General features: G+C 31.3%; 1 protein-coding gene across 1 annotated transcript in view; it reads right to left on the reverse strand.

Moving 5' to 3' along the window:
• Window positions 1–700: 700 nt before the first annotated feature.
• The window catches only part of LOC145331470 (uncharacterized), a 128,635-nt gene continuing 113,287 nt past the window's right edge, over window positions 701–16,048 (reverse strand). The window contains exons 32-42 of the mRNA XM_080176150.1: window positions 15,406–15,457; window positions 14,029–14,102; window positions 13,491–13,705; window positions 11,727–11,843; window positions 10,966–11,039; window positions 9,860–10,055; window positions 6,406–6,470; window positions 5,858–5,960; window positions 4,560–4,622; window positions 3,598–3,668; window positions 701–2,909 (exon numbers count right to left, since the gene is read on the reverse strand). Coding sequence (XP_080032276.1) covers window positions 2,822–2,909; window positions 3,598–3,668; window positions 4,560–4,622; window positions 5,858–5,960; window positions 6,406–6,470; window positions 9,860–10,055; window positions 10,966–11,039; window positions 11,727–11,843; window positions 13,491–13,705; window positions 14,029–14,102; window positions 15,406–15,457 — 1,118 coding nt within the window. The 3' untranslated portion in view covers window positions 701–2,821. The remainder of the gene's footprint in view (window positions 2,910–3,597; window positions 3,669–4,559; window positions 4,623–5,857; window positions 5,961–6,405; window positions 6,471–9,859; window positions 10,056–10,965; window positions 11,040–11,726; window positions 11,844–13,490; window positions 13,706–14,028; window positions 14,103–15,405; window positions 15,458–16,048) is intronic.

The following is a 16,048-nucleotide window of genomic DNA, read 5'->3' on the forward strand; positions in this document are numbered from 1 at the left end:
CGGCCTTGACACCACCCTTGGTAAATTTCAGAGGGTTTGGCAGGGTAGACCCTTGTCAGGGGGGTGTAGACGAAGAGGACACCCTCCTTTTGCACGCCTCTGGAATTTTTTTTTTGCTGCGCTTGTTAGTAGTGTAGTCATTCTTTTTTTCATATGCAGTAAATTACTAGATATCACCTTTATCTCAAATATTAATATTTTACCTAAGTGCTAAACATATATTATCTTTTTTTTGGAAGAGTAGCTTTTATAAAATCAAGGTCTATCCGTACGTCCGTTTATTTAGGCATGTAAGTTTTGGCCAACCGCTTATCATGATGAATTGTAAACCCTATAAAAGTAAAGAACTACTTAAAAACTCTATGATTGTTACCAGAAATTACATACTTCCATTGAAACATTTTGAATTTCTAAATATTGGATAACAATTTTATAACTTTATGACAAGTGTACTTTTATGACAATATAAAAGTGACCAAGATACGCTAAATTTAAATTTGGCATATACACTATACTCGTTTTATTTAGATATCCAATTAATGGATAAATCGGCATAGCAGTTCACTTGCAAACAATTGGAGCAGGGCTTTTCTAAAATTGTGACGGACACACGGACAAACAAACCTTTTAAGACCATTATTTTAGAGGTCCTTGTGGCACTTCTCATTATGAGAAAGCGTTAAAAATCTAATTAATGGCAAAATGAAAAACTTATATATTATGTATGTACATATCTACAAAGTCAAATTGAGTCAATTTACAAATATCACAAATCATAACAAAAAAAACATTATTTTCAAAAAGTACATAAAACATATTTTGAAATAATACGCATAAAATAATACATAATTGATAATGATATGTTATAAATCACATAGAAATTAATTTAATCAATTTTTATAACATTACTTTTACATATAGTATTTTTTTAAAATAATAAAATGGTTTCTATTTCTATAAAGGTCTGAAATTTACAGCATTTAAAATTCAATTTTTTAAAAAGATTTTTCATAATCACTTTTTCACAAGTACTAGTGCATTTTTGGAAGACACATCTTATATTATTTCTATAACTATTTATTACATTATATTTGAAACTGGTTTGTTAAAGATTAAGACCCTTGTTTTAATGCATAATAATATTTTTAATATACTAAAAGGACAGTAAATCTTAAGTAACTTTTGAAATGGTTGTTCAACTGATTGCACTTTAAGGTAACCATTTATTAGAGCAATTTTATAAATAAAGTTCTTTTACGTTATGCCCTAGAAAAAAATCAAAATAAGAAAATTTAAACTGCCTTAAAGTATAAAATTTAAATTTAACATAAGATTATTATCATTTACTTTTAAAAAATTGCTGAACAGTGAACAAGCCCTATAATACTAGGCTTGTTCGAATATATAACTGGAAATGTTTTTGGCAGTTGACAACCTGTTTTATAATTGCCAATTTGTAACAATTTTAACAGCTACTAATGCATTTTTAGAAAGCGCAGCTTTTCTATAATTCAAATTGACTATTTTTGCTCCGTCTTATATAAACCAAGTATATTTTTAGTGAAGGAAAGGACAATGATGATTAAATTTATCGCCGCACATTTATCACTTCTCACATAAAATTCAATCGGGAATAGACCATTTCGTGGCAACGCCCCTTAAGGAGCGATTCGTCGTATTTTAAAATGGCTTTTGATAGGTTATTTCATGTTAGGTTAGGTTCTTTGGGTCAGGTGATTGCTCCACAGATTTAGGTAATTGGCTCCGCAGGGTTAGAGCCCACCGCAGGGGCTAGAAATAGGAGAAAGGCTACTGTGAAAAAACAAAACAAAGAAGCGTTGCCACGAAAGGGACTACACCCATTCAATCTTCAAAAGCAGAATTTTACCAAAAACTAAGTGTATTAGGAAAGATTAATTTATCATTCATTGTCGTATCATAAATCCAAGGAGAGTTTTCAAAAATTAAACCTATGCATTTTTTTTATTTTTACTTTCACCCAGACTCATATGGACAGTATCATCATCCATGTTTACTGTGATGTTTTCAAAAAAATAATTGACAGTAAAGAACAGATAGTATACAAGTCTACAATAGTTATTTATCGCATCGAATTATAAACATCTTTCCGCGGATTAAAAATGAAAAAATTATATACGATTAAAACGAGATTTTATATCCCATAGGGGCCGGAGTCCCGGTCTAACAAAACTGTTATTGATCTTATGCTTTTTTTATTCAATATTCGCGGAAAATTGTTTGTAAAACGATGCTGTAGACGATTTTTCAATATGGCTGAAAACCAGTTTTAATCCAGCGGATATTAATCGGTTTCGAAGCCATACTGGAAAAATTATATATTCATGTTTCTTAAACGATTACATAATCTCACTACATTATGTTATTAGCGAAGCAACTCTATAGCTAGAGATGTCCGTACGTTCTCCGTTTGCATGTACGAAGACGAGTCAGAAACGTTTGAAAATCAATTGCTAACAATAAAATAAATTCCATATAAATATGATATTTAATTTTAGAATGACTTATCTTCTGTAACTTTTTTATGGTTTCTGTATTTGCGCTACTTATTGACTTTATCGTTCCTATTTTTCACAACAGACAATATTAGAATAAAGATTCCAATACATTTTTCTATATAGTTTTAACTGTTAATGCATTTGTATAATCATATTTAATAATTTATAATGCCAACTGAAAATTTCAGGTAGGAAACTGGTTTACAGTTTTTTTTTATGTATTCTTCCATTTTCATATAATGTAATCACTTTTTAATCAATAATTTTGTGTATAACTGAATTGATTATTTTGAAATATAATTATTAATCCAAGGGTGTAGAGTCTTGACAGAAGTGTAAATTGATTCTGATTTTTCTTCACAGCTGCCACTTCTAAAATAAAAAAATAAGATTAAAACTTGTAGGTAGAAATACTTAACGCGTAGCGCAGCCTCTCAGGTTCCTAATGCTGCTATGTAATCAGATGCGCGACATTAATAAAAGCCTTGGCCCAAAACAGGCGTAACTCATTACCATACTTAATACAAAGAGTATGTTCAGTTCAAGTTGGCGTTGAGAGGACTTATAGCCTAAGAGGTCAAAACTGGTAGATTTTTATTTAATATAAAAGTCAAATATATAATTTTCAAAGAAAATGTTAACAAACTGTTAACTTCTTTATATATCTGTCTATTTTACTATTTATATATAAGCCATACTGATGAGCCCTAAAAGGGCGAAACACTGTGTCTATAGATATATATGCTCGTTCGGTCAGGTATTAGGCTGAATTAGAACACTCTAAGAGAATGAAAAACCGTACTAATTAGCTATAAGTGCAAGGCCCCTAACTAATCATAATTTGGTTGAGCTCTCTGGTCAAAATATCATTCCTTACTCGTCATGGGGTAATGGCGCAATGGGTAGGGTGTTGGCCTGGTAATCTAAGGGTTCCCGGTTCAAGCCCTGCCACGTGCAAAATTAACTCTGATGAATTAAGCCATACTTATGAGCTCTAAAAGGGCGAAACACTGTGTCTATGGATATATATATATATATATATATCTGCATATATTTGTACCTGTTCATAATGCCATGGAGGGACCAACTTCCAGCCTCAGATAAACACATGATTGCGCCTCCCGCATCACCCTAAAATATTAATTTAAATAATAAGTAAAGCAAGACAATGTAAGTGTGGAATAGTTTGAATTATGATTGAAGTTGACAAAAACCATGTAATATAAACAATTATTTAATTTTCATCTGCACTTTAAATTTCTATTCTTTAGGATGGATTAAAGCACAACACCTACCATACTAAGGCCAGTATTAGTGGGAAATAGTAAGCACTTAAACCTCTGAAAAGTGTCATGTGTGACGTCATAAAAATACGTCTAAATCAATTTTCTTAGGGGTTTCCTTTCCCACTTCTCCTCACATACCTCCTTTTTAGACGTATTTTATGACGTCATCCATAACAATTTTTCGCGCTTCCTAAATTATCCATGTGATTCAAAGAATACATTTAGCTTTATCTAATTCCTATTAACGAAAACACTATGTATAATTGACATAAATACAACGTGAATTAGATAATTCACTCAAGCCATAATATTATTAGGAGTTTCTTACTTTTCCAGGTATAGCTTCGAAACCGATAAATATCCTTTGGATTAGAACCGGTTCTCAGTCATACTGAAAAATTATGTATATGACCGTATTGTATCCAGTTTTCTACGAATATAAAAATGTACAATCATGTACAAGTTTTTTAGTCCTTGCCTTCGCCATCTCGTGGCTAAAATAACTGTTTTTATTCTGTAGTCAAACTGGTAGATGTAGGGCAAAATGAAAAATCAAAATAGCCTAAAACCATACTAGCACCAATCTTAAGCTTCCCTATAAAGGAGAACTTAATCAGTTTAGATGTTATTGAAATCTTAAGCTTCAGACAAAAAACCTTAGTACTTTATATAATAGGATTGTACATTGTACTGGGAAAGCTCTTTATAATGATGCAATAGATATCTATTATATAACCTGGCAGGCAGTTGAATTAGCGGGTATACTGGAACAGAACATTTCATCTCCAAGTCCTTCCACCTAAAATTTAACTTTGTGTTATATAACAGAAATTTAAATAGTCTAAAAATAAATATAAATTCTATACCAAAATAAAATTATCTCATTTCCTAAAATTGTTAGATTATTGGAAATACAATTGACGTTCATTTTTAGTCACATTTCATTGTATGTCTGTCTATCTTAATGTATATTTGTCTGTTTGTCTGTTTGATTGTTAGTCTGTTTGTTTGTATGTTTCTAGGTCAGCCTTTTCTATCTATCTATCAGTCTATCTATCTATCCATCCATCCATCCACCCATCCATCCATCCATCCATCCATCCATCCATCCATCCATCCATCCATCCATCCATCCATCCATCCATCCATCCATCCATCCATCCATCCATCCATCCATCCATCCATCCATCCATCCATCCATCCATCCATCCATCCATCCATCCATCCATCCATCCATCCATCCATCCATCCATCCATCCATCCATCCATCCATCCATCCATCCATCCATCCATCCATCCATCCATCCATCCATCCATCCATCCATCCATCCATCCATCCATCCATCCATCCATCCATCCATCCATCCATCCATCCATCCATCCATCCATCCATCCATCCATCCATCCATCCATCCATCCATCCATCCATCCATCCATCCATCCATCCATCCATCCATCCATCCATCCATCCATCCATCCATCCATCCATCCATCCATCCATCCATCAATCCATCCATCCATCCATCCATCCATCCATCCATCCATCCATCCATCCATCCATCCATCCATCCATCCATCCATCCATCCATCCATCCATCCATCCATCCATCCATCCATCCATCCATCCATCCATCTATCTATCTATCTATCTATCTATCTATCTATCTATCTATCTATCTATCTATCTATCTATCTATCTATCTATCTATCTATCTATCTATCTATCTATATATCTACCTATCTATATATATATATATATATATATATATATCTATCTATCTATCTATCTATCTATCTATCTATCTATCTATCTATCTATCTATCTATCTATCTATCTATCTATCTATCTATCTATCTATCTATCTATCTATCTATCTATCTATCTATCTATCTATCTATCTATCTATCTATCTATCTATCTATCTATCTATTTATCTATCTATCTATCTATCTATCTATCTATCTATCTATCTATCTATCTATCTATCTATCTATCTATCTATCATCTATCTATCTATATATCTATCTATGTACCTGGCAGTTATCTTGAATAGGACTAGGTAGATAGTAAAGATACTGCTGGAAGCTGACCCCACTTCCTTCCCCACGGCTCCATCCAACGGTCACACAAACGTCACTGAAATAAGATTTTTTATTGTCAAATGCTTTGTTAAGTTCAAACTGATCATAAATGAGAAACATTATGTTTTCGTTAGAATTTGGGTCTAGAACGAGTAGACATAGCAATAAATATGTTTTTGGGTACGGGTTTAAAAGTTGTTGATGTAAAAAATGACATAAATGTTTAAAAATTTAAATCAGTTTTTATTGCTTATAGCTTCGAAACCGATTAATATCCGCTGGATTAGAACAGGTTCTCAGCCATACTGAAAAATCATGCCCAGTATCTTATTTTTCACAAATCTTAAAATAAATCATAACATTAATACCAGTTTTGATAGTCCAGGCCTTCGGCCCCTCGGTCTAACAAAACTGGTTTTAGTTGTATACTTATTTATTGTAATATCCGCGGAAAGCTGTCTATAATACGATGCGATAAATAACTATTATTACTCTATTACCTCTGCATAATATCTTGATCAGCCAGACAGACAGGAGATACTTCAGAATTCAGTGATAACAAATCCTAAACAAGAATAGTTTTCATGTCCTTTAGTGTAAAGACATATTAAGGAGACGTAGACATCTAAATGTGTCAAAGACTCACACACACAAAAAAAGAAATTATTTTTTTGAGACTACTGTTTTCAAAGACCTTAGAGCCAAATGACAAGGAAGCAGTAATTTTTTTAATGTAATAGAAGAAGTAAGAAATATATTCTTTTTATTTCAAAAGGCATAAAAAGTAATTAATATCGGAATATTCAAGGATGAATAAACATTGGCAAATGGAATTCTTATGGTTCTCTTTGATTATTCATAATTTACTTTTTGTACGCTATTTATAAATCCTTTTTTTATATTCTGTATATAATATTCATATAGAATGAGACTATATACTTCGGTAGCTGCGCGTCATCCGCGACTAAGCCTCAATTTTAAACGTGTTTGGATGCTTCGAAACTTATTTTTTTTAAAAAAGGGATTGCCGTATTTGATGTTTAGGCTTCCAGCTTATTTTTATAATTTAAAAGGTTGATTTCCCTGAGGCTTACAGGCGGCTAGCGCGCGGCTGCCGAACCATGATATATTTCTTTGATATTATTATTTTCTGAGTGTAGGTAAATACTTATATATAGACATATTAGCTAAACACTCTAAGAAGATTATTACATTTTTATGTGATTTTTTATATAACTTTTCTCACCAATTTGCAAGGCCAATTTGTCAATATCTTTTAGATGTTATAAGTTACTGTTTCATAACACAATAATTCTACGCTTATGTCAGTAACAAAAATAATAACTGAAACGTTTAAAATTATTAGACTTTATCACCTTATTTTAATATTTTATAGCGACTTTATAGCATAAAATAAAGCTTGATTTTTGGTGATTTCTCTTATATCCTTTATCGCTTATTGATAATAGAAATATTTTAATTTAATGTTTAACCATTTTTTTCCTTCCTAAAAATGTCTTACTGTGTTATAAAATTAATCTTTATTTGCTCTTTTTCTTTGAAAACAATTTATTTTTAAAAGCGAAGCTTTTCTATAATTTTGTTTTTGTTAAGACTTGTACATAAATATATTCTAATAGTTCAGTTCTGACACTCTACTAGTGGTAATGTTCGTTTGTCCAACCGTATCATAGCTACGCTTTTATGGATGTTGTCATGCTAAAGTTGTAAGAACTATGAAATTGCTGGACTTATTGTTAAACAATTTTTTAAGGGAAGCTAGATATTAGTCAAGATATGTTTATTTTTTTCCTTATTAAAAGAAATATACAGAAATCCATGCATATTTCTAGTATATGAGATTTTTCAAAGGGAGGGAGGGGACATTACAATGTTTATTAAATTAGTCCTCAAAGTTTTATAATAACGTTTTCTTATTCGTTGGCTTAACAATTTTGAGGACTTTAATCTAATTTTAATTGGTTGGTTCATAAAGTTGAGTGACTTAACATTTCAACCTATAATTATAATCTACAGATGATGAACATTAATTTATCGTCCATTGTCTTAGCCCTGTATATTCCTTGATTTTTCCATTTTTTACCTAAACAATATTGCAATTAAACTGCAGTAAATTGCGCCTTGACATTCTGTAAAAGTCCATTTAGATGGCGGGTAATCTAATAAAATGGCTGTAAAGAAATCCATCAAACGAATATTAAATAAACCAATAATATTCTTATATGCATTATAATAAGATTATTCTTTTAATTTGAATTTGATTAGCTATATATTAGAATAAAAACGATAGTGAAGAAAGGGGTTAAATAACTGTATGTCCCCACCCCATGACTTTCAATTGGCTCTTAAATATAATCAAAAGTCGATACAAAAGAGCAGAAAGCAATTTGCTTGCAGACGAAAAAAGTCCTAATAGGGGATCAATGTAGCTATCTGGATTATATATATATATATACTAATAAATTCATTAGTCATTTAACATAATTTTTGAGTTATAAATGAAAATATTTTTTTTAACAATAAATTGACCTAATAAAGTGTTTTTAACTTGTTAATGCTTTGCAAGATATAAACATGATTGTTCTTGTTTGTTCATAAATTATTACTGATAAGCCTACTTGAATCCAAACTTTATAATCAACAAACAAAGAACTTATGAAGTCCACGATGCTAAAGTTTTATTTGGATAAGGTTTACTTTCTTCAGGGATCTAAAGGGATAAGACAATGACAGAAAAATTAATGTAAATACCCAATAATGATAATTTGATAAGAAGTAGATTACAATTAGTGGTTAAACATTTGGCCACCCAACATAATGAACAAACCAACCAACATTGAAGTAAATACTCCAAAGTGTTAAGCCAACGGATAAGAAAAGGTTTTTATAAAACTTGGGGACAAGTGTAATAAACAGCTCCAATATACCCTCCCTCCCTGACCGTTTTTCTTATTATGTAATTAAGAGCCTTGTTATTAAAGCTTAAATACATTGTATCAGGGAGATAAGAGACATTGGACTGTAAAGTATACTAGCACCCAAATTGTTATTAACATACTTTTAAAAACTTTGGTTCCTTTGTTAAAACTTGATTTGTAATTTCGAATTAGCAGTTCCAAAACTTTACAACTATTTTTAAATTACAAAAGGGGTAATTTTGTTGTAATGATATGGGATGAATATCAAGTAATAGTCCATTGTAAAAAATCAAAAAACAGTGAGTACTAATTTTATGAGAAAAAATTAAGGGAACAGGGGACTTAGAGGAAAAAAATGAAGCCACCAGAATACTTAATTCATGTGCCATACTCAATTGAAAAAAAGTCATAAAGCTGTACATCTATTAACAAGTTTAACCTTGTTAGAGTTTTACATAAGAATCTATGTGTGTATTTACTGTGTAGAATATATAATTTTGTATTAAAGTAATTGCAGAATATAAGTTGACAGTAATTGGGACATCTTTTACAGGAGACTTAGCAACAAATAACACAAGGATGACAACATACACAGGTACTAAAGCAAACATAAATACAACAATAAAAAGCGCAATCATAGACGAACGGAAAAAGTAAATTATACATAGTAATATGTAACCTAAGGTTTTCTTGAAAATTTAGTGACTACTGCTCCTATGTAAAGTGCGTGAATGTCTTTTTTATAAATTTCCGCTGATAGTTTGAAAGGTACTAATAAACTAATAAATGTATAAGTATAGAGCTATAACCAAGACAACTACCTGGGTCCTGTGTTTGGGACCTTTTTCTTCTTGCTTTCTGCTCTTTTAAAGCAACTTGAATCTGTTACTTTTTTCTACGCTATTGGCTGATATTCAAAGACCCAATTGAAAATTGGTACAGGACTCACGGGGTTGAAACATACAGTTATTTAACCCATTCCTCATCTACTGTTTAGCTTAAATATCAAACTTACCTGTAATTCAATAAGAGCTAGATTGTAGCGGAACAACGGTTTGCTGTCGCCATTTCCATCCGCCGTTACGGTCAGGTTGGCGTCGGGGTGAGGAATAATGTTCTTAACTGTTTTGATCTGTGTGTCTGTACCACCCTTGCGTAGAGTATCTCCGCTTGGGCCGCCAAATACGACCCATTCAAAGGGATTCAGCGACCTACAGAAAAATAAAAATGCATTAGTATTTAAAATGAATAATTGGCTCAATTTTTAAGTTGTGTACGTATAATTGTGTGCAGTGGTACACGTAATAAAAAATCCTAAAAATAAAAAAATGCAAGATTTAGCTCCCCCCCCCCCCTCCCTCCCCGACTTTGGCATAACAAATAGAGATTCCGCTAATTTCCGGGAAGGTAATAGGTTTGAATCTCGGCAAAACACCTTGTCATAACAAAAGATGTTAAAATTGCTAATATAAGCTGCGAAAAATAAAGAGTATGGGGAATACTTTGGCTCAAAAAAGGCGCAACTTGTTACCATGCACAGTTATGCCTTTCAGACAAATGTCATTTCTTCAAAGGGTGGATTGTCAATGAACTACTTACTTTTGACCGTGTAATAATGCACTTCATTAGCAACAATTGGTTCAGGAAAGCGCTATAGTAAGATGCAATCCGTCCTCTATAGGTTATCCAGGTTTTTAAAATATAAACAGTAAGATATATAAGTTTTCCGGAATTTTAAAGTTAGGGGGAGATTTGAAATCTGCATCAAATTTTAAGGATTTTTTTTTATAAAATTGGTTTTTTCTATAATTCTTTATCTAAAAGCGGAAATGCAATTTAAGTTAATTAATTTTGGCATCTGTGATTGGTGGATTTAAAAAATCTGCGCTCTGATTGGATGGCGTACATCATTCAACCAATTAGAGCGCAGGTAGTTTAAAATCCATCTATCCTATTGGTCAAAATTAATTAAATTAAAATGCATTTCCGCTTTTAGATAAAGAATTATACAAAAAACGAATTTTATAAAAATCCTTAAAATTTGATGCAGGTTTCAAATCTCCCTCTAACATTAAAATTCCAGAAAACTTATATATCTTAATAAACAGATCTAAAACTTACTTGTTTTGAATACACTCTAGAGGAGCTATGAGCCATTTCTCAGATAAAATCTGCACAGAACAAGAGGTCTTCTCCTGAAATAAATTCAATTACTCCATCATAAAAAAAAATTTATTGCATAAGGAAAAAGAATAGATAAAAAGGGTATGTATGTACTAACTTTCGCACAATATTTATATTATCAAATCATCAGAACTGCATAATGTTTTAGAAGCACCATAGTTCTCCTTCCTCCTATGCTTTATTTAACACCCTTACTTATGTACTTAATCAATATATTTTTGTAAATATGAAACACTATGAAGTACTGAAAATATACAGAAGTGAATTTACACCTCAAATATAGAATATTTTACTTAAAATCTAGAGCTAATATTTGAAATCTAAAATTATAAAATATACGGAGAATGTAGGTAAAATATTAGTATCCGGTATTGAAACTACATATTGAACTATAAAATATTTGCTTCCTATTAAAAGACAAGAAAATTAATAACAGTTTTAGGCTGGTCTTCTTTTTTTGAAAATGGGCAGGTTTTGTGATATTTTCATAGTTGGGTTTACAACCTTAACCTACAAAAAATGGCACATGAAAAAAGTGCCTTTAAAAATGACGTTATAAAATACTAATAACCAATTATAGGCCAATACACAGACTAAACTATCAATAGCAGGCCGGTATGCATTTTAATTGACTATTGGTTGGCTAGCATGATGTTATTTTTTATAGGCACTGTAAAAGGCTTCGAAAAAAAGTATACCTGAACATTGAACATAAGAGCCAGTGATGGCCACTGTACACCAGTCTGACCGGCCTCTCCTGCCACCAGCTGGTCCAGAGTCTCACCTCCAGGAACACTCCATTGTCCACATTGTTTCTAAATATTGTTTGGGTAAGAAGATAAAAAAAAACCTAAATATACCCCAACCCAGTATTAATTTAGATTTATAAGAATTCAAACTATTGGTTAGGATAAATTCGAAGCTAGAGCTGAATGATAAACAAGATGGAGATTGTATTCAATTGACAATTTAAGTTTTTTTTTACACATTTTATTGTTCTATTAAAGGAGAAAAACAGGTCATCTTGCATATATGCAAAAAAAAATAAATAATACCTATTTTCAGAAACTGACCCTTAAGTAATAAGTTTACTAAATATGTTGAAAAAACGTTATCAAAAACCTAATTTTAGCTGTATTATTTTCGGTCTGTTTTAAATAAAATATAAAGAAGTTGTATCAACTTTTTTGCTTTTTATTTAAGATAGCTAGCCGGTTCTTTCAGTAAGTAGTAGATGTAAAATTTTTCATAGAATTCAGATATGCAATCGGTTTTTTTGTAGACCTCTTATTTTTTAAGTAATTTAAGTTTTTAAAAAAAATAATTAAGTCGGTTTTAAGGTACTAAAACGCAACAAAATAAAAGAAGAAAATAGCCAGTATGAACAAAAATAGTAAGATCTTTAATTTGACACCTTACTTTTAAAATTCTGTTGAGTGATTGTTGAAAAAATCTATTTTTTTAACCTCGGTTTAATCAAAGCATTAAACCTAAATATTTTCTCATACAGACATAAAAAATATGGGTTCATATATACCATTAGAATGAGAAAAATAATATGAATCCATTCTAAGCGAAATTGAAAAAGTTTTAAAAAATTGTAATAAAAAATAGAAAAAATAAAAATTTTATTTTAAGAATTGTAACTACTAAACTAGCCAATCACAAATCGCAAAAATTGACGAATCGGGAAGCTTAATCTATAAAATTAACCTATAGAATTGCCAGAAAAAAAAGAGAACGTTCATACAATATATACAATAGATACTACAATAAATATAGTGATATTAAAGAACATGTAAAGAATGAAAAATTATGAACAAATATGCATCAGTCTGTTTATAAACTTCAAAACAATGCAGTTAAAAATACATTATTGTTTCTTGTGTTTAAAAAATATCTGCTACATTGCATTGTCTTTTGTTTAGGTTTAGTTCAGGTTTGGTTCAAGCTAACCCTTTAAAGCCGAAAATTATGATTCTTAAAATAAACTTATTTTTTTTGTAATAGTTTTATAAAACTTTTTCAATTTTGCTTAGAATAGATTCGTAATATTTTTCTGATTCTAAAGGTATATATGAACCCATGTTTTTTATGTCTGTTTGAGAAAATATTTAGGTCTAAAGTTTTCATTAAACCGAGGTTAAAAAAATAGATTTTTTCAATAATTACTCAACAGAATTTTAAAAGTAAGGTGTCAAATTAAAGATCTTACTATTTTTGTTCATACTGGCCATTTTCTTCTTTTATTTTGTTGCGTTTTAATACCTTAAAACCGACTTAATTATTTTTTTAAAAAACTTAAATTACTTAAAAAATAAGAGGTCTACAAAAAAACCGATTGCATATCTGAATTCTATGAAAAATTTTACATCTACTACTTACTGAAAGAACCGGCTAGCTATCTTAAATAAAAAGCAAAAAAGTTGATACAACTTCTTTCGAATTTATATAAATTCTACCTGTTTTGGATTCAAAGAATTGACTGCCTCAGATAAAGTTTTAAGCTCTTCTGAAACTCCCAACATCTTGAGGACAAAATCATCTGTCTTTGGAGTAGAAGTATCTGTAGAATCTTTTGTAGTTTCAACGTTATCAACAGCAATGGTAGTTTCAGATTTGACACCAGATGTCTCTGTTGTAACTTCTTCAGTTAGTACTGTTACATTTTTTGATTCTAAAAAGGAAAAAAAATAATGGCGTTTGCTTAATAACATTGCGGACTTTGGGTAAATTTTGACTGGTTTGTGCATTTAGTTGAGTGTCCAAATGTTTCAACCACTAACTGTAGCCTACAAAAGTGGCAATTTTGTTTATCATCATTAGGGATGAAAATCAATAATCGGCTATTGTCTTATTTTTTTTAGATCCCTGGCATTTTTCCACTTTTTTTTCATTTTAATATGGTGATGGCCCCCGGGAAACGGTATGCTCAAGCTCTGCGGGCCTGTCCATAGGTACATAACCTATGCAGAATAATTATAATAGAAAAAATTTTACCTGTGCAATCTAAAACGACAGCTGTTTCACACAAACCGGTTTTTGTCTCATTAACAGTGTTCAGGATCAAACCATCCTTTTTTCAAAAGATTGCTTTTAATTTTAGTAAGTAATAGAATTGAAAAAAAGAGACCAATACTCTATTAGAGGTCTCTTCTAGGGCCTTACAAATGACGAGAAATCATTTAAAAATCTAGATTAGCCTAAAAAGTAATGACTAAAAGCCTTTTTTCCTAAAAAGTAAAACATCATGTTTATAATAAAATGATGTTAGAAAATGTAATAAAAAATGACAAAATCCGACTCCCTTTATCTTGCGGTAATCTTTTTGATGTAGTTTAATTAATGTTTTCCTCTGCCTTTGTTTTTCTTAAGAAATTTTGGGGCGCTTTCACACAAATACCCTCCTTAAGGATCCCCCTTCTCGCCTTTTAAAAAAATAAAATTAATATTAGAGTGGGGGGGGGGGGGGGATAGTTCTTGCATAGTTAGAGTATCAAAGGCTAAGGCCTCGCAGGGTTATTGCTACCCGCAGAAGTTAGGCATGAGAAGAACAAAACTAACCCCCCCCCCCCTTATTTTCAATTATTTTTTTTTAAATTGAGGGTGGGAGGTATCATTGCTTAAACGACCACTTGTTGGAAAGCACCAAATATTGAGTATATCTAAAATTAAATACTAGGCAAAGTAGAATATTTCATTATATTTATCAAAGTGTAGCAGACTAAAAGTGTTATATAAAGCAACATCGGTGCATTCCGACAAAGTACCTGTTCAGCAATGAACCCTTCCCCTTATTTTGGAAAACAATATGAAAACAAGTGGGGGCATTAGGCTTTTTTTACAATGTCTAACCCCAGCCTGGAGTCCTGATCCTGCGGTTCTTATACCTGAGGGGCTAAACACTGACACAGTATCCAATATAACCAAACCTAACCTGAACTAAAGTAACCCTTTCTCCTACTTTAAATTTATTTTGAAAATAAGAGTGCCCAAAACACGGCACGATGAGGGAAACGCCACAAAATCTTAGTAAATTATAAGATAGAAGGAAAATTTTGCTTTACAATTACGCCTTTTCCCTTCCACATCCTTGAAATGAATTCTATGAAAAGTTTACTATTAACCAAAGTATTCTAGAAATGTATTAATATGAGGCCCATTCAGAGATACAGGGAGAGAACAATGGATAATGAATTAGGGTCCACAAATGACCACTGATCAACTGTGGGAAAGAAAGGAATGTTCTTTTCATCATCCCCTTAAAGTGAATTTTTTGAGGAAAATAAAGGGCTGTAAATCAATTATCCTCGTCCTCCCTGGACCCCTTTCATCCAGATTAAATTGAAAATTCTTAAAGAAATAGCAATTCTTTTTTCCTTTGATTCAATTGGATCCAGAGTGTACTCAGGGTTACGAACATTCAAACCTGAAATTCAATAATAGTTATTTATCGTATTGTATTATAGACAGCTTTCCGCGGATTTTAAATGAAAATTTTTGAATTAAAACCATTTTTATGATTTTTATTTTAATACTTGAGGAAAATTGTCTGTAAAACGAAGCAATACTCAATTTTTCAGTATAGGAGTAAAGGAGAACCATATCGGTTCAGCGGTTAGCATTAGGTACAAAAACACCTACAGATACACATACAGAGATCCTTTTACTTTATTATAAGGATGATTATATAATCTTGCTGCAACAGTACAAAAATGAAATACGTTTCAAAAAGGTAAATAACGTCATTTAAAATTTACACTTTTCTTTTGATGTTTTAACGCTGGGTTTAGATCAGGAATGAAGGGATAAGACAATGGATGATGTATTAATCTGCTTCTTAATACCTATACATTGAATTCTGGCTTGAGTAGCATTTAGAGTTTAAAGTATAGAAGAGGAAAAATACTTTAGGCAAAGCGAAGCCACTATATAAACCTTTTATTATTAAGAAATTTTAGCTTCTACATGACAGTCGATGTTTTGGTGATTCGAATGCTATAGAATTGAAGACAAAAAT

The sequence above is a fragment of the Acartia tonsa genome, chromosome 11 (assembly GCF_053477335.1).
Source record: "Acartia tonsa isolate MP-2025a chromosome 11, ASM5347733v1, whole genome shotgun sequence".
NCBI classification, from domain to species: domain Eukaryota; kingdom Metazoa; phylum Arthropoda; class Copepoda; order Calanoida; family Acartiidae; genus Acartia; species Acartia tonsa.